Here is a 27,077-nt window from a genome sequence, read left to right as displayed (position 1 = left end):
AGATTGTGTGATAATGCATTGTGCTTTAGTGGTGCAATTTCACAAATATTTAGGGAATCAGTTTAGGAAAAAATAACCTGGGACTTCTGGGGTCATGGGGCAGTTTTTGATTTGCCCAGTTAGTTAGTCAGCCTTGTGTTTACTACATACTGTGTGCATATAGATTTTCAAACACTTATATATTCAACAATTCACCTTGCTGCACCCATATAACATAATCCACGGAATGCACCGCACTTGCAACAAAAGCTAATTATCATTGGTTATTTTTAAAGTTTGGGTGTCCTTGGCTGGCTGTCTATCTATCCATGTATTGGATGCACTCAGATCCATCTACAGATCTACTTCCTGGAGTTTGCGAACACGTGACTTTGTGGGAGGGAGCCTGCCTTTGCACGAGTGTCCCTCCTCTTTGTGGACATGTCAGCCAATCACCGCGTGCGACCGTCATTACAAATCCCAAAAAGGTGGAACTTCCAAAATAAACCATCGCCCACGACAGGCGGAGCTGCAACACCAGCCCGGGATTCCTCCTTCCAGCCCGGGCGGAGGACTCAGCAGCGACCGTAGGCTGCAGCACACACACACACACACACACACACACACATATAGTACTCCACTACCCCCGACTGGTTTTCCCCACATAATTGCGTGCCTCTTGCGAAAGATGCGCTCCAGTCCAAAACCAGCATTTGGCACAACAACGCGCCTGGTCTGAATGCTTCCAAACGCACAATGGATTGAGTGAGTGTGTGGTGGCAGCTTAACAAGTATTTCTTTTCAAGTTTTACGCAAAAAGCATGCAAGACAACGCAGTGCGGGCTGTGGAGACCCCCCCCCCTTCCTCCCCACACACACACACACACAACACCAGCCAGCCTCACGGTGCAGGAGGACCAGCCAGCCCGTGCACTCCGCGTCGGTCGACGTGCGTATTTGCAGGCTGCGCTCTCCAAACAAAAGGTTCACGGCACTTAAATGCATCATCTGGTAACTGATGGGTTTTTTTTTTTGTTTTTTTTTATGTTGTTGTTGTTGTTGCATGAGCGCCGGTGGGCACGGGGGAGTGGGGGCCTGCTGCATCTCTTTCTAGGCAGCAGGAGCGGATCCGGTTGCCCTTACCAAACAATGCCAAAGTCAAACGAAACGGGAACTACGGCGTCGCTGTGTTGGGAACCTCGGCACGGCGGAGCCACGCCATTCCCCCGCGTTACCACACACCTAAAAACGCACCCGAGCAGCCCCATTTTCCTGCACAGAGCCCCGCCGACAGCTCCCAACAAATCACAGTCTTTGTTTACTTCAATAATGGGGAGTAAAATGTCTAACCTGTCTCACCACAACAACTCCCCCCTTCCTCCCTCCCTCCCTCCCTCCTCCTCCCTCCTCACAGATCCATTAGCGTTACATGCTCACACAACGCTGCAGACAAAATGTTTCCACTTCCAGACAGCGGGATGCCTCAGATGATCAGCGCGCAGCCCGGGAGGCTGTTTACCAGCCGACAAAATGACGTCCTGCACATTTGGACATCTACCGCGTTATGTTCCTGGCTATTCTGTGGCCGTTCACCACCATAAAAAAAAAAAAGCCCCCCTGCAATTCATTTCAACACCCAAAAAAAGGCACCACAGAACCCTGGACGCCTCCCGATTCGATATAAACAATCGCCCGCTTGTTCTAGCAGCAATACCGTGGATATTATTCAGTTTAACCAGCTGTTACATACCCAGGAAAAAGACTCCTTACTCCGGATTCGTGTTTGTAACAAAATAGTTGGAGACGCCCCCCTCCGTCGGCATTGGCGCACACTACAATCCACGTCATTTTATTTTGAATATCACCCGCTAAAGCTGAGGGAGCTCCAGTGGAGCAGCAGTGTCTCCACTGGATCCAAACCTGCGCAGGCAGGATTAATATCCCAGTTTAGCGTGTTTCCACTGACAGGAGGTTACCAGGAAATGTGGTGGAAGGTCATTAAAGGCTTTTACTCAAATTCTGGACTGAAGAAGTTTGGACTTTGTTGGGTTTTTATTCTCCTGCTGCGCTGCACTCTTAACTCCACTGCATTGTTTGGCAGCTGGAGCTGCTGTGAACTTGGCAGATTCAGATTTTACACAGAAAACGAATGTGATGCTTTGTTATAAGTGAACCTCTCAGCAACATAAACACATATAAGTGGTTCAAATTAGCCCCAAAATGCTTTAACCAACATTGGGTCAAGCTACTCTTACATGTCGTCAGTTAATAAATACAAATGATATTTTATTAATTAACAATTTTTTGAATTAGTAATGTCATATATTGGATTACTAAAAAGTTCCTTTTGGATTTCTTCTAACTCAAACAGTCAAAATACTGCAGTTTATACTAAAGAATGGACGCAGCTACAACAATTTGAGTACCTCAAATATTGTTTTTTGACATCTTTAAACATCTAAAAATGTTTTCAGTGCAAATAAAATGCATATAAGCCTTTTCAAATCATACAACCCTCACAAAAATATGCTGGTATTAACGTTTACAGGCGTGCCGTGTTAGTTGCTGATGCAAAAAATCAGAATTTCAAAATCGCTTTATCTTAAAGATGTAATCAAATATCCATGACAATGTAAGTATAATCTATTTATGATTTATCTCTAATTTCTGATCTGATTATTTGGTTTTTGTAATCAGGTTACATAATCCCAGTCACATGTAATCTGTTGCTACCCTGTCCTGCTGTTAACATGTTAATGAAGCAGATATAATCTAGTGAGATATATCAGATAAGGTAGAACGGGACGAGCCTCGAATGATCCAGAGAGGAAAAATTCAGCATGAAGACAGAAACAAGAACAGAAAGTAAAAAAAAAAAAAAAAAAAAAAAAAAAGAAATATGAAACTAAAGTAAAAAAAAAATCTCAGCTCTACAATTAAAACAAAGTTGGGAGGCAAAAGCAAGTCCAGTCTAAGTAAAGAGCCAACACCAGACTAATATATAATATCATACAGAGATGATATTTAGTGTTTGCCTGTATCAATATAGAAATATAAGGTAGTATATAATGATTAAAGATAATAAAACACTTTAAAAGGGTTGTTTCTGTATTATAAGTATAAGATATTTTAACATTTACTTGCACCAAGGTACTTTTACATTGTTATACCTGTTTTTATTTGTAAATGTAAAAGTCCTGTGTACTTCTGTCACCTTTTATCACTGTAACTTTTAATCCAAATCCTGCCCAGGGACTCTAACTTCAGCCATTCTCACGGTCAGTATTTACAACCAACCACAGATCTTTGAAAAAATCTCCACGCAGAACCAAAAAGTTGCAGATCCTGTTGCTGATTTTGCCAAAGAGCTGTTCAAGATCACAGAGATGCTTCGTCTCACGTGGTTAATATGTGATGTTTCAAATGTTTTCAGGCTAAACTCAGTCCTAAACTGATGTTTTCTTGGTTTCAGCATCTTTGTTTGATGCGGTAAAGATGATTAGAGCTCTTGGATCTCAAATGAATGGTTCTCATTGCTGAGTCTGTCATCATTTGTTGGATTTAGGGCCTGTGATGCAGTGACGTGAAATACAACAACACTGTCTTGAAGGCTGATGATGGACGGCAGCTGCGATTGAGAGGAAACTGTCAGACAAACACATAAAAGGGGTTTTTCATTCTTAAATGCTGCTAAAGGAGAGACAACGATCAGAAAACATGGGATTAGCTTCAGGATTAAATGAGATCAATATTAACATGCATCTTGCTCTCAGTAAGCTGCTGCATCACTTTGCCCCGAGGACGTCACACCACACCCAAAAATAAGCGTTGCTGAAAGAGAAATACCCAGACGCTGCTGAATCCAGCTCCCAGCATGCTTCATGGTTGCAGTGCTTCAGCATAATGGGAGTACACAGCATTTTGTGGATATTCCCTCCTCGCTGCTGTTGCTTGCAAAGCTCACACAGGTGTGGCAGTAAACCCCACAGTCGACCTAAATACATCGGATTTCTTGAGCGTACGCAGCGGTTTTGGCGGGATAGTCCTGCTGCAGGTGACCGGTCATCATTACCAAACCTGGAGATCCATCCTTATGTACTATTGAGACCAATTTCTCTCATTTCCGACTCCTCTTGCACCAAATGGAAGCATCATTATTTTGCTGCGTCTCTCCACTAACTTACCTGTTTTCTGATTTTTCATATAAATAACTTAACCTTAAAATATCCCATTGATCTAATTCTATAAAATTGTGTTTGTTGAGTTTTTTGGCTGCACGAATCTGCAATCACAACAAATATACTTTGATATTCGCTTGTTTTCACTCCGTTTTGGTCTCCACCAACAGGGGTGGGGATCGAACCTGTATAACAATGGACAACCTGCTCTACCTCCTGAGCCACATCCACCCAGTGTGCAGTGCGTTTTGAGTTTCTTTTGCTCAACAGCTGCTTACTACAACAGGACATGAGGTTAAGAGCGGTGAGAGTGAACCGAAAAACCAAAACAACCAGCTGGAAGACACTAAAATGTAGTGTTGAGCTGAGGGGACGTGCAGCACTGGGTCATAATTCTGTCATTTGACCCACTGTTAGTGTAAAAATATTGATTAATGCAGCTTTTTAAGTTGCTTATTAAAACAAATGATTGTGTTGCTCACCTTTTAGTGACACTCTCCGCTCCGTGTTTTCTGTCCTTTACCTTTTATTTTTCATGCCTTTCTGAAAAGAGGTCTTGGTACATTTATGATCGTGTACAAGACGAACAAGAAAACTCTTGACTGGAGAATAAGAAGCTTTACATTCTCGAGGAAACTGCAGGGTAGAGCTGCTAAATCAGCTTAGTATGCCAAAAAACACACACCTGCACAAACATATGCGTCGACATAGTTTGTATTTAATACAGTATAGCTTGATTCAATAGTCATACGAATGATAAAGTAATAGGTTATAATAGAACAAATATAAAATTAATGTAGATAACTGTATAACCTGGGTAATCGTATGAAAACAGTTGTTGAATACAATAGAAAAATAAAATAGGGCACATTTTGCGTCCATCATTGAAAGGAAAAATAATTCTAAAATCAGAGTGCATGAGGATGGCAGACTTAAAAATGCTTCACTACGAGCAAATTCAATATGAATTCTGTAGTAAAGAACACATTTTTTTTTTTCACCCGGCAACAACATAATGCAACGTATGACACAGACACTCCAGACAGTTTTTTTTTGTACATGTTCTCTATAATAATGGCAAGATACTGGGACCAGATGAAAGCACTGACTACAACCACAGACTGTAGAACTAAAAAAAAAAAACAACACAATGATAATGAAAATATACTTTTCTGACTCTTAAGTGCCCAAGAAGGACTTTATAGGGTGTAGGCACAGATTTGTGCATGCTTCTTCAGCTATTCATCATTAAATCTCTGTAAAAGCTCCTCAATTTGTCCCAATAAAGCAGATGAACGTCACTTTTTTTTAAATTTAAGCAAAGCTAAATTTAACAATCAAGTAATCCCAGCATCATAAGTAGACCTACAGAATTACTTTGTTTAATTTGTTTTGTCATCCCATCCTTTAGCCACGGTGACTATTCTCAGAGCACACGCTGGGAAGAGTTCTTTAAAAGTGCTAAAACATGATTTGTGTAATAAAAAAAACAAAAAAAAACAACAACATACAAACAAAAGTATTGCACTACTCATGAGGTCTTAACCGATGACTTCCACAGATGTACACAGCTGTACGCTTGAATGGCATAGTCACTGCAGACTGCTCTAAATGTGTGCATGTGTGTGGGCACTTAGCGATACATTCCCACAGTCACTAAAGCGTGATGGCACTGCTAGTGAGCAAAGGCGGCCACAGACACGGTCACTGTGCTGCAAGTCAGGACGTCCTAACATTTAGGTGAGAAGGTGGAAAAACAAAAAGGCAAACTAAAGAGGAATTCATATGGACAACCACTTTAATGTCTGATCACACAGGGGGAGTTCAGAACCTGATCATTATAGATGTGCTTCACCCTCCTTTACTGCCGTTCAGGCACTGAAAAGAGGGCATCATGCAACCTCGACGGGACACAACAACTTCTTGGCAAAAGACCTTTTTGACTTAACAGTTTTTTGGCAACAAGTTGGGCAGTTTCACCTCCTCGTGTTCAGCGTGACACTCCTGAGACTGAGCAGAACTAGGTCGCGTCTTCTACGGGACTTATGCCATGTGCTAAAAAAATGCACCACAGTGAAGGCAAGACTGCCTGGACACAGGAGGAGTAAAAACTATTATCAACCTAACACCTATTATTGTTGCCTGATAGTAGATAGAGGTATTAATAGAGTTCAAGCTTCCTATTTGGAATAAAAATCGTGTACTTATAGAATCATATGTTATAGGATCATTTCACCCCAAAATGAAAACAGCCAGTAACCTGCGTCTCTCACATCACTTGAAACTCCAATAAATACAATTTCTTTGTGCATAAAATGCTTAAGTTAGTCGCTGTAGCTCCGTCTCAGCTTCTTTTTAAAATTGTTATCATACATCTGATCAAGATTTTATTTGTGGTCAGTAATTTTGCCAATGTCACGTTCATTTGGCTACAAAAAAAAAAAAAAAAAAAACCTTCCACAGCAGCTGCAGGTAGAAAAGTAAGATGTCTTTTAAGAGAGAATTTGAGTGAAAGGCAACAAAAAGTTAAATTCATCGTCATAACAAACTTAAGTTGAGTTTCAGCTGATATGAGACGACTGGGTGATGATTGAATTTTCATTTTGGGGTGAACTGCTCCTTTAAAGGTCCCCTAAACCACGGGTTTAAAGTGGCAAATAAATAAAGAAAAAGGCTAATAAACACGATCTCGATCACTTCACCCCAACGCGCCTCCGACCGCACACAACCGCTCAACACAGCGGCAGCTTGTTCAGGCTACCACACGTCTTCTGAGATATGTTCGGCAGAAATGTCACATTGTTGAGTGAGAATGTGATCACACGGACACATCGTAATGTCAGCGCTCAGGCCTTTCTCTCGTCACTGTCTCGTCTTGGTCTGGCTTGCGAATGAGGAATGGGCCTGGTTTCATAAGACAGCTTCTGCGAGGAAGTTAACCTTCCTGTGCTCACTAATTGGTCACACAACACGGCTTGGGGTTAACACGCTGACCGCGGAAATCTCAGGGCTCTCGGACTGGTTTTGGGAAGTCAGAGCCGAAGCTCACTGATTGGCTGGGAGCAGGCCCTGCCTTTGGGCGTGCTCCAAAATGGCATTGTAGCAGAAGTAGTACTGGTCCGGGGTTTGAATGCTGAAGGCCCTCTGTGTTCTCATGCGTCGCACCGTCTGGCAAACATTTAGTGAGCCTACGTCCTGTAGTTGGGACAGACAGATGTCCAGGGCACAGAAGGTACCTGAAAACAACAGGGCTTGTTAGCACCGACACTTGACAATGAAGCACAAATGAGCTAAATTGAGGCTTTTTTGTGTTCAGACTTGGTCTTGTCCTCACAATATAGTTCCTAAACTGGATGTCTAACATTTTTCTGACCTTGAAATGTGTTCGTTTTACAAACAGATGCTTTTATCTGGAAAAAAAAAAAATCTGATGCAGCCTCGATGGTGAATCACACGTCAGGCTTTTAGAGAAATACATCTCAGGATCTCACCTGTTCTTCCAATCCCTGCACTGCAGTGGACCACCATTGGGGGTCCCTGTGGGTGGCCTGTCCACTGAAGTCCCAACGCCTTCACCATTTTCCTCTGCTGTCTCTTCACGGCTCCCAGGAAGTCGATGAGAGTCACTGCTGAGGTGGGAACGCCGTAGTCGGGCCAGCTGAGGTACTGGAAGTGACTCACTTGTCTCTGTTCACACGTCTGAATGGATGAAAGATGTTTGTAGCTGCATTAGTGTTGAACATTACCTGTAACTTATATTGCAGGTAATTTGCACCATAAAAAAGAGTGGTTCAATATTCTCGGCATGAGAGCTGGATGAGAAGATTAAAGCTGCTCTCATGTCTCTGCACTATATATAATATTTAACACTTTGCATGTCTTTTTAAATCCACACAGAGAGAAATCTAAAAACTGCACCTTGTGGTTTTACAAGAGGTTATGTGCTGGAGCTGCTTCTTTGTCGGGAACAGTGACTACCTGCAGTCTGTGCTGGTGATAAAACACCGTGAAGTCACTGCACACGCACAAGAAATAGTTCCTGCAGTTCAGGGAGGAAGAGGATGCCTGGGCTACATCACTTATCTTAAACCTGACCCCAATAAAAACACAAAAACTGAACCCCCTGTAGTAATTTGTTTCCCAGAACGTCCACTGAAAAATGTCTTTGACTGTGTGTAAATAAAATGCTTTGTCATTTTCCCCCCAAGTGGTTTGTTGACTACTGAATATTCTCCTGCTGCTGTACATGTTGCTGCAGTGGCTCTACCTCAGTGTTGTGCAGTTCGAGGGTGGTGTGGTTGTAGTGGGTGTGGTGGTCCACCCTTTGGTTAACCACTGCCATGTGGCCGTAGACCTCCTGTCCACCTTCCTCCAGAGGCCAGTACTGTCCACACTTCCTCCGGCTGCCCTCATCGGTCCTGCAGCACAGAGACGGGACGTACAGCAAATATAAGTCACAGTTCCACCTCCTGCTTACAACAAGGAGAAACTGACACCAAAACAAGTGTGAATTATTTTTGCCAATTTAAAAAAAAAAACAACTCAGATTTACCTGGTTGTCATGACGATGACGAGCACGTTTTGTTCCCAGACCATTCTCCAGAAATCACCGTAGGTCTTTTCTAGTGGTCCTGCAGAAGACAAAGCACAATAAAGTAAGTGATCGGTGTAATGAAGAAACTCCTTCTCCGTTCTCAGCTCTTCATTTACCGATGATGATTCTTTAATCACAACACTGACCCCAGTGTGTATCCAGCATCTGTAGATCCACCACTTTATTCTATCGGTCATGAGACTAGACAACAAGGAGCTCCTCCTGATAGCGGGAACCTGCTCTGCTCATCATTTATTTCTGCCTCTTTTCATACATTTATCTACGTAAACTCTGATCTCCTCATAAGAGATCACAAATTGTCATCTCAAAATTAGTGTACCACAAATGTTTTTTAAGCCTAATGACCCAAACTGCCACATAAAATTTCATAAAATCCACCTTTTGTTTGCAAAACGACAAATTTTCTTGTAAAAATATTCATGGGATTCATGTAGCCTTCGTTCCAATTATCTCTTTCAGCCATCCAGAGACAAAAAAATGTGATGGTTGTCCTACCTTGTGTACCAACGTATGCATTCTTCTGTTTGTAGCCATCCATGAAGCTGGCATTAATGTAGTCTGATCTCTGTGGGAACAACAAAAAGCTTTGTAACAAAGATGGATGCAACCCTTGCAATCATCCTACCACCTGAATGAGACTGCACGGCACAGTTTTCCACATGGGACTGATGTAGTATTCAATAATTTCAGAGGGGTAAACACAACAGAATGAAAATAAACTCTGGTTACTCTCTAGCTTGTAAAGCAGAATGCTGGCAGCCTTTCAAAATGTTCAAGCTTGGCACATTTCTTGGCATTCGAGAGTGGAGCACACGCTTGTTTTCTTTTGATATGAATGATACCTGTGATATGCAAATTAAAAAAGAAAAAAGAAGCACCAACCTCGTTCCTTCTGGCTTTCAAACGAACTCTTGTTTGATCAAGGCACAGGACGTCTCCATAGCGATTCCTCTCCTGATTGTAGGCTGCTCTGTAGACAAATAGTACCAAAATTTATCAATGCCAACAACTAGAATTATCCCCCCATGACTGTTATGAGTCCCCCCAACCAGGCAAGATGCCGTTCATATCCCAAAATTAGTGTTGCCAAGTCAGTACCCGACCAAATGTGAAATACGGTCACAATCTTCCCTTCTGCGCCTCAGATTATAATGTCATAGTGACCACTGACCTTTCGGATATAAAATCTCACCACTTTACCGTTTCATCCTGTTAGAGAATCATGTGAAATGTTGTCAGAATTAGTGCATGAAAGACGTGTTTTGTGAAGTCACAGTGACTTTGACCTTCTGACCTCTAACCACCAAGATCAGATCAGTTCATCCTCGAGTACAAACGGATATTTGGGATATTTGGGATCTGCAGGACTTCCCTGAAGTCGGACGCATGGACAGACAACCCGAAAACATAATAATAAAAGAATAAGTCATTTATATTTTGCCTGCTCCTGCTAGCAGTGTAAGCTTAGGGCTGCAGCAATTATTCACCTAATGTACACAAGTAGCCTAATTTAGGACAATGGTTTCAGGGTAAGTAAGAAAGGATTTGTTTTGAGTAATGATCCCGTGTTTGTAATGAAAGCCCAGAGCTCCAAATGTTAGCCTTTGGCAGACGTGCTGCTGTGAACTCACTGTGCACAGTGGAAGGTCCCAGGCGGTGGTTCTTTGCGGAGCTCCTCATACTCTAGATGGATGCCTGAGCGCTGAAGCCTACCGAGGTGAGTCAGCAGCTCCTGCGGGCGCATGGACTCCGGTCCGGGGACGTGGATGGAAGCGTCTTCCACGGGGATGCCCACCAGCTCGTCCACTGGGTCGACTCGGCCGTTCTGGCCCGCCAGCAGCTGCTGGTTCCAGCTGTACGCGTCCAAAGGTAGCAGGCCGCCGAGGTGCTGGGGGAGACAGTCTCTGGGGAGGTGTTGACGCAGCTCCGCCATTTTCACCATCTGAACCTGGAGTTAGAAGATCGACGTGTAACTATCCAGAAAGGGTCTGAATACGTTTACATAGTAAAAAAACTCCAGGTGTGCTTTGGTCGACTTACTGACAACCAGTATTCAAACTTTCCCCCCATTTCTATTCCAAACAGTAATAAACAGCGGACCACATCATCCATACAATGCTCATTGACCCAGGTGTTCTCTAGTCTGTGTCCTGGACCAGGGGATCATGACAGGAGGGTCCAATACATCAATATCTGTACGTTAAACAGTTCCTTTTCTGCCTCCAATATATTTCTATTTTAAACATGACGAGAGGCCGTTTTAGATTCTATTTACAGGACATAAATATCTCTATTGGATTTCTACCTTTCTTGGCAGTCATACCTCATTATTTCATATTCTGTGTTGTGTATTTATTTGCTCTCTATGTGGATGTTCCTTTTATTTCACTGGTGCCACCGCAGTGACAATTAACATCCTGAATCTCGAAGCATCAGGTGACTCAGTCGCTACGGAAATCCATACTAATGAAATTCTTCGTGGACAGTAATGCGGCAGGCTGATCGACCCCAGCGTTTCAAGCATTAACGTCTCAGGGGCATATGAGGCAGCAGGGTGGATCAGTGGTTACAGAGAACCCCCTAATCAAATGATCACTTGCAGCAATCATTTAACACTATGCTCGCTCACTGTGCGCCACCACAGACAAACTAAACGGACTTTTGCGATCGTGAACATGGAGAAAATGAGAACCGAGCTCCTCCATTTACCCTCTCCCTGAGCTTCTCCTTGAGCAGCAGGCTGAGCAGATTGTAGGGCACTCGAAACCAAACAGGGGCCCCGACGATCAACACTTTCTTCAGCCTGGCCGGGAACGCCCCCTGGTGGAGAGAGACAAGCACACCTTAATAACAGGCTACAATTTATTTCACAGATTCAACAGAATTTATGTCATTTTTGTTTGAAAGTCATGATTTAGAGACGATCATGTGGTAGTTTGTGCGTGTGAAGTACAAAAGAAAGGCAGTTAGTCCTCAAAACACTCACAGAGGACCTTCTATCAGGTAATCATCATACATAATTATGCTTTCTCCACTTTATTTTGTGGTAACTTGACTTCTGTGTTCTGAATTTGAGCAGCGAAACTAAACTACACCTGTCAGCATTTAGATAAATGTGTGGGCATAAAATATTTATCTATTCATTTCAAAATATATAATATATGACCAGCTAATTGTCTGTTTTACTGACTCCGCATGACTTACCATTAAAGCATAACTCACTTTAATGCAGGCATACTTGCAGGCACCTGCTAAAAGAAGCACCACTCCTGAGTATTACACAGTCATGGTGTATGGGTGATATAAGTCTTGCACTTGTCAACCCGCTCGGTGAGCCGTTAATTTTGCCCGTTGAAGGGGCACTAAATTCCAAGAGGACACCAACCCCGTTTTAATCAATCTGCTTCTTCACAGGATGAAGGAGGTGAATCATGTTCAACACTGTTCACTTAGCCACCTTTCAATATAGTTAGGAGCATTTACAATAGTTAATATACACGAGTTTGCATCTAATCCTGTGAATCCTGTGTCTGTTCCTCAGGATCTTTGTTCAGCATTTACTGTACGTGTATAGAAACATGTAATGTGTCCATGGTGTTATTCCAACCTTGAGCAGGTTGAGGATCTTCTTGCTCAGGTCCAGCTCAAAGTTTGTGTAGTTGGAGCCGGCCATGTCGTAGATGAACACCAAGCCATTCCTCTGGGTCTCAAAGCTGTGGGCCGACAGAGGATAGGACGTCGCTGTTAACACTTAAACTATTCAGTAGGTTTCTAGTTAAAGAAGAATACACTACTCACTAACAGTTAGGGATATTTGACTTTCAGGTGAAATTTATGGAAAATGTAAAAAGTGAATGCTACAGTGATATTATATCATGAAAGTAGGGCATTTAAGTAGAAGCATGCACTGGTGATTTCTTCATTTTAAACTATTTATTGAAAGAAAATCTAACAACAGTGGTAGGTAAACCACAACAAAAATTTTCAGTGTCTCAATAAATTGGGACGTGGCCAAAGGACGTCCACTCCTCTCCTTTCTGTGACTCTTCCAGTCTCTGTATCACTGTTCCAACCTCCTGATGACACTCTGTGACCCTCTAAGCTCAGTGAACACCTCCGTCTGAGGACTTCCTGTTTGAAGCCTCCAGTGTTGAGGTGCTGCTGATCAACTGTTAGGTGTCGTCTTGGTCTCATGATGTCAGAATGTGAACAGCAGGATGAGGAGGACTGTTTAAATACCAATTCTAACTGAAGCAGGAAATGTATTGGTGGATTCAGGGATCAAACCTGTTGTGAATGTTGCTGTTAAGCTTCTTGTTAGAGAACAGCAGCTGGTGCAGAAAGTACTGAAACACTGAACAGTTGGACATGTGCATTCAAAGGTTTAGAGAAGGTCACATTAAGTTCACCTGGAAAGGTTAGAATGCATTTTAGGTTCATCCTGAGATTTCACCTGAAAGCTGAATATCCCTAACTTTTAGTGAGGAGTGTGTGTGTTGTTCTAGGAGAGAAAAGATCAGTAACAACATCTCTCATGTTTAGGCGACCACAGTGCTCACCTCTCCACGGCCCGATCCAGGAGGTAGAAGAGGGCTTGAAGCACCACATGGTTGCCTGTCTTGTTCGGGTGATGGAGTTTGGCCGTGTACAAGGCAATGGAGGCCCCCGAGGGGTCCCGTACACTCTGGAATACACAAAACAAACAGGTTATAATCAGCATTTATCCCCTTTTCACTACCAACTCTAACCACCTGCACAGAGCTGTTGACAGTATTAGCTCTGAAGGTTTTTATTTTTCTGCTTCTGCTCCTGTAACTATCATCAAAGTTCCCACTAAATAAAAGAATTAGTAGATTGACTGAGAGTCTTTCATTACAAGCATGTGGTGCTTTTAGCCAATTGACTGGATGGTGGCATCAGGGCAGCCAAATGGAAGCCCTGCAAACATGAAGGATGAACAACGACCACAGGGGGGCACTTAGGTTCATAAGCCGGCTGCTGGCACATGGCCAAGAAGGGCTGTCAACAATTCAGCAGAAGGAACAATTCCTGTCAATAGTGATGCTGCAGGTCTTACAGCTCGTTCTTCTTCCTGAGAGGGACACAGGTCGCGTTTTTCCTGTCAAACCTAATCAGTGTAAAAGCTGCTGGTGTGTGGAGAACTGGAGGGTCCACACTTGAATAACGCCGCTGACCAAAAGATACAACGGAGGCGTCCTTTGTAAGCAAATAAGCCAGCGTTCTGGAGCATGGGGGCTAAAAATACCTCAGACAGGATATGAAGCCCGCTGCTGAGGCTGGAGAACTCCGACGTCAGACAAGAGGATGTGCAGCATCAATGCCACTGTGGCACGTCAATCGGGAAGGAAGAAGGGAAACGCAGGAGTGTTTGTGTGTGTGTGTGTGTGTGTGTGTGTGTGTGTTGGAAGGGGGGCATCTTTTATGGGTGTGATTTGGCTGACAAAAGGCTAAATTTATCTGGCACAGGAAGTGCACTTGGCACGCCAGTCAATCAATAAGTTACACCCCAGAAATTCCTCATCACGAGAGGACTTCTTTCAGATTTTGTACCCTAAACCTTCTCGTCACTAACAAACAGGCTCATCACACGAGCACGTCGGGCGCCTTGGAAGTGAATTATTGATTGATTGATTGATCGTCAGACCAAGCTGCTTCCTGAAGAACCCACACGTCTGACAAGGTCACACATGTGGACGAGGAAAAACATCAAACTCAGATGTTAAAGCATAAGGCTTTTGCTTTTTGGCAGAAAAATCCTGTCAAAGTGTCTAAATCAACAATTCAGGAATTGAATATAATTGTGATAAATGTGATTTCCACTCCGACTGGTCCCTCTGGTCTCTACTGAAGTTGCACATCTTTAAAAACTGGTGACAAATCCACAGTTTAAACTGAGTAATCTCCTAAAAGAGCCGAACACTGTAGTTTTTAGAATATTGTGTTTGTTGGGAAACATTTTCAACTGCGGATTAAAACACACTTGGTGCTCTAGTGAGCAGACGAGACACCAGTGATTTATCTCATTGGTCATGTGTTTTTAATCGTCTCTGGACAACAATAGAGCCCTAGAATAAGAATAGTAGAACAATAAACAATATCAGGCTTTGGACACACAGGCAGTACTTGTCAGTAGGAATAAATCAGTGTCGGCTTAGTTATTTGATGTGTTTATAATAAGGACATTACAGAATGTCATGTTATCCTTTAATTGACCTGCAATCTGACATCAAACTGTATTTTTTCCATTCAAATGACGCCAAATGTAGTGGAGACTGATTGGAGACTCTTACCAACACGGTGAACTTTCCACTGAGCAGCTCCGAGCGCAGAGGTTCTTCCTGAGGCTGAAGTCTGACGATTCCTTCTTTAAGACGCGTTTCCTGAAGCAAACAGATCACAGCAGGTGAAGTCAGGCTGCGGAGTAACTATAACAGGCCGTCACTTTGAGGTGAATTCCTCTCCGTGAACAATGGAGAATTACCCGCCTGACTTTCCTGCCAAAAAGATCCCTCTGTGCAAAGTTTCCATTCCTCCTCCCCCCCCCACCCAAGGAGGTCGTGTGGGAGTTTTTTAGAACTCATTCTAAAAATCATTTCCATTTACAGTCGTATTTATTGTTTCTTCTTTTAAATAATACTAACTGCGAATAGCAGGTATGTAAACTAACCTCAGTGACTGGTGATAAAACTGTGACGAGCTTAACCTTCCTGTCAGAGTGTTTGGTTTTCGCCGAGGCTTTTCCACTTGATGGAGAAGACATGGTGGAAACTTCATCTATTGATTGATTTCACAGTTACTGCAGCTCTCTTATTCCCTGTCTGCTGAAGCTTTGCCTTTTAAATTAATCCCGTTATTGGTAATTGGAGACAAATATGGAAAAAATGACTATATGCCGATTTAAGCAGTTTAAAAACATAATGGGTGTATTATGCTGGGGGCAGCCTATTCCATGAAATGTAATATCAGAGCTCTGCAGATGGACCTAATGTCGAGAGAATGACTGATGATACTGAAACAAAGGCAACTGTTGGACAGTAAATCCATCTACCAGCAGCCCTAAAGTTCACCAGTTAACAGTTTATATCTTGTTTGTTTAAAGCATCATTATTATTATTATCATCTTTAAACCAGATGTAACAAACCAATCAATGATGGAGGCAGGCTGTCTCCAGTGTTGTTGCTAAGCTAAGCTAACCAGCTGCAGCTCCATATAGAGTCAACAGACATAAGAGTGGGTTCAGTCTCCTCATCCAGTCCTCAGCAAGACAGCAAATAACCATGTCCAATATTTTGAACCATTCCTCATCGTCAGCATATCAGGCATATAACATGAACATGAATGTTTCCTGTTTTGCGGTGTTACAACAGAGGCCTGATACAAAAAAAAAAAAAAAAAAAAAAAAAAAAAAAAAAGCAGCAGCAGATGAACAAAATGTTTTCTTTCCCAAGACTGAATGAAAAACAATATTTGGACATAAGTATATTTGCTTCTGCATTTGTTTATTTGCACTAAACACGAATCTATATCATTGAGAAACTGCTTTTTTTTGGTGTAAAACCAGTTCTGCAGACATTTCTGCTGCATTATGGAGAAGCATGTGTGATTTTGTATACATTAGTGTACGTGTCAAAATGCAGTGTAGTGTAATGATTCGTTGAAATACAGCAACTCTTCACAGAAACTACTTGTGTGTCAGTTACAGTAGAGTGTACAATGCAAAAACACAGATTTTTCATGCCAGCCGTGACTCACATGACCAACCGCCTCAGTCTGAACACCAGTTTGGCCCATTTGGACGTTTCCCCCCACGACCAAACAAACACTTGGCTAGAAACTTTCCCCCTCAGTTTGTTCTGACAAATTGCTTGTGCCCAGCCTCCGTGCCTGTGCTGACGCAGCATTAAACCGAGTTGAATGAACTGTGGCGTTGCAGGGGAGACTAATCCCTCTCAAAGTCACATTCAAGGCATTCAGAAATGAGTCGCGTTTATGCAGGCCAACTATTCACTGCAGAAATAAGAACCCACCTTGGTGATTGAAGTGACTTTACTAAAAAGGCAGGTGGTAAAATCCTGCCACGTCCCGGAGCTATTCAGGTCATTAGAGTCTGTGCGAGACGTCTGGGAACTTTCCGTCTGCTGCAGTGGATAAACCGGAGCAGATCTGAGCAGATAAATCCCTTTTTGCATGTTCAGATTTAGTATGAAATGTACAGCAGTACAAAACGAGACCTAATCCCCAGCTCCCTGGTAGTTATTACGTGGCTCGGAGGAGAAGGTCTTGATTATGTTATTATCTAGATGTTATTTTAAGATCACGCAGTAAAAGAGACCTGCAGTCTGATCCACTGGCCCTGCCCTGGAGGTTTCATCTTGATCATCATTTTCCGGTTTCGTGGTAATAATATCACCAAGGTCACCAACAGCTATTTCAGTGACATGTAGGGAACAGGCATCATTTCTCCGCTCTACTTTCAGTTATGATCACCCTATAGCGAGTCCTCACACTTGTTCTTAGCTGTGGCACACAGTCAGGTGGCCTCTCAGCGTCCCTGTAGCACACATTTATAGATTTACAGCCTGCCGCTATAGATACACACTCCAATGCATGTTTTAAAACTTGGGCCCCCGCTCTCCCCGGGGCGAGTTGGTTGAGAGCATGGCAAACAAACAGGAAACAAAAAAGAGAAGATGGACGATGTTCAATAGAGATGCATTAAAAAAAAATAAAAAAACCTCCACGAGGTCACAAAAGAGCAAAACAAATAGACAAACTAATGCGTCCAACTCTTTTGTTTGACTTATTGCACTTATATTAGAAATATTTGAGCCCATCATGGTGTTGAATGTTGTTTAGCCTGCAGGTCTAACATACCCGTCCCTTTGAAACTGCATGTTCCTCATTTACTTTAACCTCATAACTCATAGTGTCAGACAATGAACACTTATTTCGTCATAAGTTTCAAATTCCCCAGAAGTGCTTCTTGAAATATACCTCTGGTGTATAACTCAGTCTGTAGAGCATGCCTGTGTGTGTGTGTGTGTGTGTTTTGGTGCATCTGTTCAGGCGATCTCTTGCTCGGCTTGGCCTTCTGAGAGCATATGTTCAGTGAAAAAGGCCTTGTGTTAGCGTGCTGTGGGTGTGGTGAGGATGCGCTGCGTGACCACTGGGTCAACCTGTACCTCTGTGCCGTTTGACTGCAGCCCTTTGTTTGAAATACTTCTCCATTTGATGCAGATAAAACAAGGATGTAGGTTGTAACATGATATCTTGTCCTGGTTTCAGTCACTGTCCTTTGTAACATGTCATGAGTTATTTCTGTCCATCTGAAATGAACAGAAAGGTACGAAACTGCAGCGGCGTCAGAAATAACTCGATACAGACGAAGCACTTGAGTCATAATCATCCGAACAAGCGGTTAAAATAATACAGTTAGATCTGTGGAAATAAAGGCTGATATTTTGTGTAATAAGCAGGAAAAGAGAGAGGAAAGATTGTTCCAGAGTGGGTGCAGATTATTTTAATAACACTGAATCTTTTAGACTGATGTGTTCAACAGATTTAACAGAGTCAGCTCACCTAAAACATGTTAGTCACATGAAGACACTTGCCTGTTCTGGTTCCGTTACGGCTCTCCAGTTGGTCAACAATGCTAAGGCCGCTGTGGCAGCTGTGGGTTTTTGTTAGCTTTAGCGGAAACTGTCGACAGAATCCACAGCTTCTGCCACGAGCATCGCCGTCACCGAGGTCTGCCTTCGCCCACTCGTGAGGCAAAAGGTAATAATAGTTCATATTAACACCTGTTTGCACAGTGTGGGGCGATGAGATGGGCTACTGGATCTGTTTTCTAGCCACGTGACGTTCATAATGCGAACCAACCCTTAACACCTGAAGAGTACAACCAAAGTGTGTTTGTCATAGTACTGACAGGCTTGTTCACTGGTTCTTTGATCAGATATTATCTGATCTAAGTTAGGAAACTTTTCAATCTTAAGAAAAATGCTCTTTTCTGACGCCTTGAGTAGTTTGTCATATTTTATTAAATTACAAAAGGGTTAAAAATAAGGGTTTAAACTCTCCAAACTAAAGTGCACCCCCTACTTATTGGCATTTCCTCACACTGGAAAGGCCCTTGCATCTAGACTGAAACCTGATATTACCTAAATGTGACTACATTTTGTGACCTGATGCAAAATCCAACACTAACACAGCCAGAGAACAAACTCTGTATCTCCAACATGGCTGCCAAAAGGGTGCAGCATCACATCTGCTCTGCCGTTGTGTTTGCACGTATGTGTGTATGCAGCAGGCAGCTGCAGAGCTAGTTTTCATCTCACGTCTCCTCTTACCCTGTAGCTGTGGAACAGCTCGATGGCTCGGAGGACGTCAAACTTGCGAGCCATGAGAAACTTGACGGCCAATTCCCTGGACAGCGGTGACACTCCATGCTGACTGGTCCACTTGTTGATTTCCTCCAGAAACTGCCTGGTAGCCTGAAACAGACACAGATGTGGTCACAAACATTGTACTCCCTTAATCGAAGGGTCAAACAGGAAGGAAGTGAAACTGGGCTTTAAACTCGATACATCCTCAGAGGAAGTGCTACGCACGGCCTCAAAGGACATTTGACAATTTTATGGCCTGGCAAAGACGTCTGTGATAGCGTTTTATATGCTGCCGTATAGTCTGAAGGACGGTTGGAGCCCCGCTCACTGCGAATGTGTCTGCAAAATCTATAATCGACTCACAGGGAGGTACAAAATAAAATGTGTGAACTGTCACTTGTGTAGCCAAGCACAACCATTGGATTTACGTTCACGTTATTCCTCAGTATTGCGGGTTCATCTTGTGTGTTGACCACAGCTATCTTGGGGGAAGGTTTTGGCACTGTGTGGAAGCCATGAAGGCATAAAAAAAAAAAAAAAAAATCATTGCATGGTTGAACTAAAAAGAACAACTAAAACTGAGGAGTGACGCACGTTAACGGCAGCGTGTAGATGAACAAGGAACATTGTTCAGTGAAAGAAAACTCCCACTTTAGAGCCAACAAGTAAGAGAGAGCAAGAATATAAGAGAGGAAGAAGATAAACACCAGTTCAGCCGGATTCTATGACATGAAGCTGCAATAATGACAGATTTTATTTTAAATTGTACTTGGCAATAAAATCAGTCGAGATGTCAGCTAATGAAGCAGTTCTACAGTGGCAACAACACGAAGGACGACGCTGATGGCAGCGACATTAAAAAGAGTTTCAGCTCTGATTTATTTTCAGAACCCAAATCTGATTTTCTATCCCTCTTCGCCAGGAAGGAGATGATTAATTAGCCGTCGAACTCTGTGCTGGTAAACACGCATTAAAACATGTTTCAGGATGACGATGCTAATTAGTTCCTTGTGAAATCTCACAGCGAAGAACATCAGAAGAGAAGAGTGGAAAAGAGCTAAAGATAGCAAGGGACGTGGCATTAATCAGACTCCCATGTACAAGAGCGTCTCTTCTTCAGTGTTTAGATTCATACTGAATCAATACATGTAATGGTTTTTAAGCTTGATTTGGGTATTAATACAATCAAGTCACATTTTTTTGGCCACGTGGGGGCAGCAGAAACATACCTGCCACATTCTCATCTGGAAACTTTCTGGTTTTTAACACCATTTTCATCCTTACAAAGATAATAAAATCTGACAGATTAGCTGCTAAATGTTCCTCTGTGCTCACCAGCCTGCCTTTTGGAGCTGGGAAGTTAGTGCAGTGGGTTTTTAAGAGCTTTTCTGCCGAAAACAGCTGCCTGCTGTGGCTGAAGATGACGATATAAGAGCAGTGAGAGTAAACCGAAATAGTAAAGTTGCAGGCTGTAAAACCAAAACTGAAAGACTTTGAAAAGCTCCGTAGAGTTGAGGGGGGGGTGGCACAGTTAGTTTGATTAATTGTAATTTGGAAGAATGTGTTAGCCATAAAGGCCTTCCACCCATCTTGCAAATACCTCATGCATTTCGCCAGCAGTCTTTCAGGGGCTTCCTGTCCTCCCCTCTGCCCTTATTATACACTCCCTCAGGAACCCACCCCCCACCACCCTCAGCACCCGCAGAGTTAGCGAGTCAGCACCCAGTGAATCGTCAAAAGGCGACAGGGGAGGCAATGAAAGCTCACACTTTAAACACAGGGTTCCGCTTCTCTGGTGAGGCACAGCGGCGGCGGGGCATGCATGGGAGACAGGAAGTCAAGTTCTGGGAGTCCGCGGCTCCTCAGGAATACAAAACGATCACTGACGAGCGCCGAGCCCAAAGACAGGACGCCACTGTCTCCCCTCAGGAAAGCCAGGGCTTTCACAGACAGGAGGGCCTGCAGCTTCTGCTCTGTTCAGACGTCTTAGCATGCAGGGGATGAGGGGTGATTGCACCTGACAGGGCTGACGTCGCCTCATATCCGATTCTCGTGGGGGGGGGGGGGAGATCTGGAGGGGTGTTATTCTGAACCCTGAGCTTGTCAGTGCAGTTTCAGAGTGATCTCTGATCAGTTTGAGCACATTTCACATCAATGGCATAAAATATGGCCTATTCAAACATAAATTAAATGTTTCAGACCTCACAAGAGAACTATAGACTACACATTACCCTCCTACAATGACCCCTTTTACTGGGAAACTGGGTGCATTACCATCAAAACACCTACTTTTGATTGTGTTAGCAGGTTCTCTGGGCAAGAAAGGCCTTTTTTGACTTTTGAAAACGGTGTGTAAAAAAAAATAATCTTAAAAAAGGTTCACTTGCAAGTTTTCGACCACATCTTGCACAGAGCGTTGTGACATCAACTGGGAACAGACCAAAGTCTTTAGGAACCAACTGAGGGCCAGAAAAGATCAGGGAAGTCACCATCCACGTGTTTGGTGTTGCTCGTGCACCTTAACATGCTCCTTTCCCTGAAGAAGACCACTGAAAAGTGAGGAGTTATTTCGTAAAATGTATTTAAACCTGCTTTCGCTCCCTTTAATTACATTCTGGCTGGGTCACTGAGTGTACATACTGCTGCTTCATATAATATCCAGGGAGTTTAGTGGATGTGGTTGGTAATCACAAAGAAGATGATGCCTCAGGGCCTCAGATAATTCAGGCTGACTTAAATCCTCTGTTCTCTAAAAGGAGGGTTTGGTTCAACCAAGCTCTTCAAGCCAAACAATCAATCTTACTAAAAAAGAGATGGATAGAAAATAGTGAAGAGGAGCGATGGCGTATAAATGTGGAGCAATGATTTGTCTCATTATTGCAAATAATCAAATGTGACGTCAACAAGAACATAAAAATCTGCTCCTGCCAGAAATGTATTTGGTGAAAAGGTTTTTGTTTCCCTACTTTGTACTTCTGCGGATCTACAAAGTCCCAGTCATGATAGCCTACGGCTGTAAAAAGTTACTTTACCAGATGAACAATCAAACGTTGTGCTGCTGCCTCCACAAGTTCCACTGGGCGCTGGCCGTCTGTGCTTTGTTGCCGCACTGTGAAGCGTTAATACTTCGAAGTTGGCCAAAGACAACTTCCTGTCAGATTGCCGTCAGGTACACTCGGGTTTCCAAGATTTCAATGGGCTGACAGCTGCTCTCTTTCTCTCTTAGCCTTTTAAGGCGAGCCTGCCAACTCCAGGCAGTGACCCTCTGTTCCTGGAGAAGCCAGTCTTGTTTGGTTTTTCTGCACTAGGGGCCATATCCGCCTGAGTGGAATTTGAGGATGAACCAGTTTGTTTTCATGATAGCACACCAGACTTCAGTGGAAGGCTCGCTGCGGAGGAGTGACTTATTCAATTCCTGGAGGATGCATAAATATTTGCTTGACTTGCTCCAGTTTTGATAAGGCAGGAGATTTTTTTTTTTTTTTTTTCCCTTAAAAAGTTCTTGATTAATCATTTTAAAAAACACTTCATTCTGGCTTAAACGCTGCCTGACATGAACCTAAATAGCCTGAGAGGTCAGTGCAAGTACAGAAAGAGTCTCTAATCCTCACTGCTTCAGCCGTCTTTATGCTGAGTGAGACGTTTTAAATAAAAGTGGGTTCTGCCCTTCCAATAATCCAGTTTGCTGTCAGGGGCTGTTGACACACTGACTGTCGATAACCGATTGATTAGGCTCACTGTGGTCGGACGCTGCCGGGCTGTGAGTCAGTGGGTGACGTTGTGGTTGGTTATTTGCCAAATAGATCTAAAACTCCACAGTTTCAAAAAGGTTGGTGTCTTCAAATAACCTTTTTTTTGTCCAACCATTACCGTCAGATATTCAGTTCACTGTAACATAAGAGAAGAAGAAGCCACTGATCTTCACATTAGAGAAGCTCAGTGTTTGCTTAAAAAGAACGTTTACTGACAGCAAAGCAGGATTAATGTCACTATCACCGACAGCATTTTAGATTTATGTGGCGAAACAACCTGTAGCTGTGCAACAAAGTGGGCTGTTCATCCTCACCTATTCAGTAATTGATGATTACAACTTCATGGGAATCATAACTCCATTAAATTCTAACACTTCCTAATAAAAAGGCTCATCTGAGCGTGTTCTATTCTGCATTTATCAGTCGGTACGTCTCTGTTTTCTCTTTATCCTCCCTGTATTTTCTTTTATAAACTGGCTAAACTAAAGTGCCACCTACAGCCCTCCTCCATCATAATCTATTCAGGCTTTCTCTCCAACAACTGCCCACAGTGCTGGTAACAAAAGATCCTCACAGCTGATGGGATTTGCAAATCTGGATTAAAGCAGGATTGCTTTATTTTATTGGCGTGGCATGACAGTATCCTGATTTTACTGCAGCAACTAATGATCATTTTCATCATTGGTTCATTTGCCTCATATTTTCTCTATTAAACTTTAGATGGATTAAACGTCCGACAATAATGAAAAAAACCAGAAGACTATACGAAAAAAAACCCAGCAGAGGAAGCCATGAACTTGCTAAAATTTACTTTGAGTACATGAGTGAATAATTACCTTTGTTGCAAATGAACTTTGTGTTACTTTTCATTGGATTGTGTGACTGTATTCGCCAACAACAGACTTTCTAAACTAAATTTCCAAAAGATTTTATTCTTTTAAGGCTTCTAGCTACCTTCACTGTGATATACGGTCGTATCCATATTAAAACACAGTTTTATAGGCCGTCCTCGTGCTGCACATTCAGACTCACAGGTGTAGATCATGTTGTACACGCTGACTTACTGACGCACAAATCGATTCTTTTCTAATTTATCGTTTTATTGCAGGAAACAGTCATTAACAGTCAGCATTGACAGGCTGTCTATTGTGTTCACATTCCAGCCAGAGGGAGTCACACTGTGCGTGGTGACTGTATTAATGTCTCAGCTGGAAGAAATGCTAGTGAAGGTTTATGGGAAATAACGGAGGGCAACTGCAGCGTCATTGGTTACACCTTGATCCCACAGACGGGCCTAATGCATTTCTTTATTGTGTTTTCAGTGGATTCATGGGCGCCCTTGACATTGTCTCTGCAGAACCCATTTGATTACAGATGCCATGCTAATCTATTTACAAATATACGACTGCTGCTGCCAAGCGGCTTCGCTCCACTTCAGCGAGTCCCATTTGGCACGAGTCAATACCAAAACAGGAAGTCAATAACGTCACTCTCTCCCTATTCCCCAATTTCTCTCACTCCGCTGCTTCCTGGGAGTAGACTCGACACACAAACACACACACACAACACACACATTTTCTCTAGAGCACATGATAGACACACACACACACACACACACTGTAACTCATAAACTCCCCCTTCCCCCCTTGAGTCTAGTGGAAATTCTTTTAACAGCTGCCTTCAGAATGAAGTTCCACTACACTCGTGTATGTTCCCGAGAGAGCCACCCTGCCACACACACACACACACACACACACACAGACAAACACACACACACACACACACACACACACACAGACAGACAAACACCCCCCACTAGGCTGTGGATATAATGAGGGCATCCGGTACCCTAGCGGGGGCCCTGGCTCACACAGGAAATGGAGTAGCCAGATAAGGCTTTCTGCTGGCCAGATGATGAGGAGTCAGCGGGACGAGCATGACCAGCACCAAAGAAGAAGAAGACTCCTCAAGAAGAAATGAACATGGATGCAAACTGACTATTACTCCCCCACAGTAACTCTGTACAAAAACTACAGTCTATTTGCTGTTCATGCCTCTATATTATTGACTGGTTTCATTTAAATTGTAGAACGCTGTATATTCATGTTAATATATAATTTGGACTCCCACCTTAGCTGACGCTGATGCAGTCTGATCCATCAGCCCTGCAGTGGGTCCTACTGGTGCCCCCTCATTCAAATGAATGGGGTGGACAAGATATTAGAGACATCTTTCAGTAAAACACTGTACAGTTTAACTGCAGCCTTCAAAATGACCATAAAGTCAAATCAACACAAACAGTTTCAACGATTTTACCCACATGAATGTAAGATTTACTGCAGGACAGAGTACACTAATAAATAATAGTTTACCAATCCTAGAATAACTTTCAGATTTAAGTCACATTTATTAAGCAAAAATGCCAAAAAACAACTTGATTGACTTTGATACTGAGCTAAATAACCTTTTTCTGGACTAAAATCTAGTTGGGATGAGAGGAAATGTCACACATGCAAAAAAAAAAAAAAAAAAAAAAAAAAAAAGTTTTTAGTGTTTAAAGCTCATAAGTGATGTGATTTATTGGCTGCTTAAGAAAATCCATTCAGTGAAAAGTTAAAGTTTGGCCACTTTAAGTTGTTTTACCAAAAAATCCTTAAATGCAGGGATCTAACAAACCTCACAGAAACATTATTCCTCCTTCTGGTAAGAAGTGAGAAAGGCAGATGAACCTCCTGTCCTTCATATTTGGGGTTAAATGTGTGTCTGATCACACAGTTTCTCGCAGCCACAGTACAAACCAAGTTTCTACTGCATGCATTCCTCAAAGAGCCAAATGTGGAAGCAGGCAGCCTTTCCAGCTCTCTCTCTCTCTCCCTCTCCCCCCTCCACAGGCGTAATATCACGGTCTGTACCCACGGCTGACCAACTCTGAAGAGCCGGAATGAATATTTTACATCTGTGGAGGCTGATAGAGGCGAGCTGGGCCTGTTTCGCAACACCTTTGTCAGCCCAGCCAGCCGCCGGAGAGGAACTGGCAGTGATGCAACCAGAGCAATAAAAGCGCCCGAGATCGATACGATGTTTCCGCTCCGCGTTCAGGAGCGTTTCGCAACCGATCCATTGCGCACCGCCGTCGCCGCTCGCTTCGGTGCGCACACAGCGCCAAAATACCTCCAGGTGGGGCCGAGGCTGGGGCACCCAGGGCCATTTAACCCAGAGAGGGAAGAAGTGTGTGCATTCAGGGCCTACCTGTTCCTCCTCCGCCGATAATGTAGCTGCCATGGTGCCCGTCAGATCTCTGATCACCTTTCGCCAAGACGCGTCCTTTTCATAAAGTGGTGGTGGGGGTGGTGGGGGGTGTTGGAGTTGTCTGTGTGTCTGTCCCTCGTGTAAAAACGGGGTTTAGGGGTTGTCCCTCTCGCTGGTAGCTGAAGGCATCTGAATCGCTGCAGTGTGAGCTGAACGTGCCTGTTTCTCTTTTGACAATCGAGCCCCCCCCCCTTAAAATCTGCAAAATCTCCGAGCTGGAGCGAAACCCCCGTTGACGCTGTGTCAAATTTCACCGAGGAGAAGAAAAAGAAGACGGGGGAGGAAAAAAAAACCCAAAAAGAGAGGAGACCACTGGTGCAGCTCGGACGGGGCTTCGCTTCGGCTCGGTGGTAACTGGGATCAGACCAGGATCTGCTGCTCCTCATCCACCAAAACACACCAGAGGGCTGCGGCTGCCCGGTGACTCCTCCATGCCATGAATTGCAAGTTTTTCGCCCTGAACGTCGCCTTTATGTTGTGAGGGACACACACACACACACACACACACACACTCACACACACACTCTCTCTCAGGGCTGGACAGTGAGAGAGACTGGAGGCTGTCCTCTCCTGCATGCTGCTCTCCCCCCTGGTGGTTAAGACCAGAACATGACAAAAGCTCACGACCTCCGCCTTCATTCATAAAAATAGGAAACCAGAGAGGAAAAAATCTCCATTTTGAGAGTCAGTTTGCATCAAGAGACACGAGGAAGGAGTCTGAAATACAGATCTGGACATATTAAAACACTTACTGTGTGTTTTTCTTATATTAATTAATGTAGTTTAGTTTTTTTTTTTTAATTGAAGACCATGTGTGGAGCCATTTTTTTCTAAATT

At 43.2% G+C, this 27,077-nt stretch overlaps 2 protein-coding genes across 4 annotated transcripts in view; both read right to left on the bottom strand.

Annotated features, from left to right (window-relative positions):
• The window catches only part of sin3aa (SIN3 transcription regulator family member Aa), a 138,037-nt gene extending 136,210 nt beyond the window's left edge, over positions 1 to 1,827 (bottom strand). For all 3 annotated transcript variants that reach the window (XR_011584303.1, XM_070830005.1, XM_070830007.1), the window contains exon 1: positions 1,730 to 1,827. Coding sequence is in view for 2 of the 3 variants with exons in the window: in XM_070830005.1 (XP_070686106.1) it covers positions 1,730 to 1,827 (98 nt within the window). In the remaining variant the exon portion in view is untranslated. The remainder of the gene's footprint in view (positions 1 to 1,729) is intronic.
• Positions 1,828 to 7,178: 5,351 nt separating this feature from the next.
• On the bottom strand, positions 7,179 to 26,716 carry ptpn9a (protein tyrosine phosphatase non-receptor type 9a). The gene is made up of 13 exons (XM_070830010.1): positions 26,181 to 26,716; positions 19,144 to 19,287; positions 15,084 to 15,173; positions 13,332 to 13,456; positions 12,380 to 12,485; positions 11,482 to 11,592; positions 10,404 to 10,720; positions 9,655 to 9,742; positions 9,268 to 9,337; positions 8,710 to 8,788; positions 8,425 to 8,575; positions 7,649 to 7,856; positions 7,179 to 7,393 (listed from the first exon to the last, which is right to left on the bottom strand). The coding sequence occupies exons 1-13, from the start codon at positions 26,211 to 26,213 to the stop codon at positions 7,203 to 7,205; spliced, it is 1,713 nt and encodes a 570-aa protein (XP_070686111.1). The 5' UTR covers positions 26,214 to 26,716; the 3' UTR covers positions 7,179 to 7,202.
• Between the last annotated feature and the right edge of the window lie 361 nt (positions 26,717 to 27,077).

Source organism: Pempheris klunzingeri, chromosome 5 (assembly GCF_042242105.1).
Source record: "Pempheris klunzingeri isolate RE-2024b chromosome 5, fPemKlu1.hap1, whole genome shotgun sequence".
NCBI lineage: Eukaryota > Metazoa > Chordata > Actinopteri > Acropomatiformes > Pempheridae > Pempheris > Pempheris klunzingeri.
This window is presented reverse-complemented; position numbering and strand designations above follow the sequence as displayed.

Coding starts and splice junctions, on each gene's coding strand:
- ptpn9a (XM_070830010.1), bottom strand. CDS start 26,213: ATGGCAGCTACATTATCGGCGGAGGAGGAACAG. Junction 15,174..19,143: donor AGCTGTTCCACAGCTACAGG/GTAAGAGGAGAC, acceptor TGTTTGCTTCAG/GAAACGCGTCTTAAAGAAGG. Junction 10,721..11,481: donor AGGAGAAGCTCAGGGAGAGG/GTAAATGGAGGA, acceptor TTCTAACTCCAG/GTTCAGATGGTGAAAATGGC.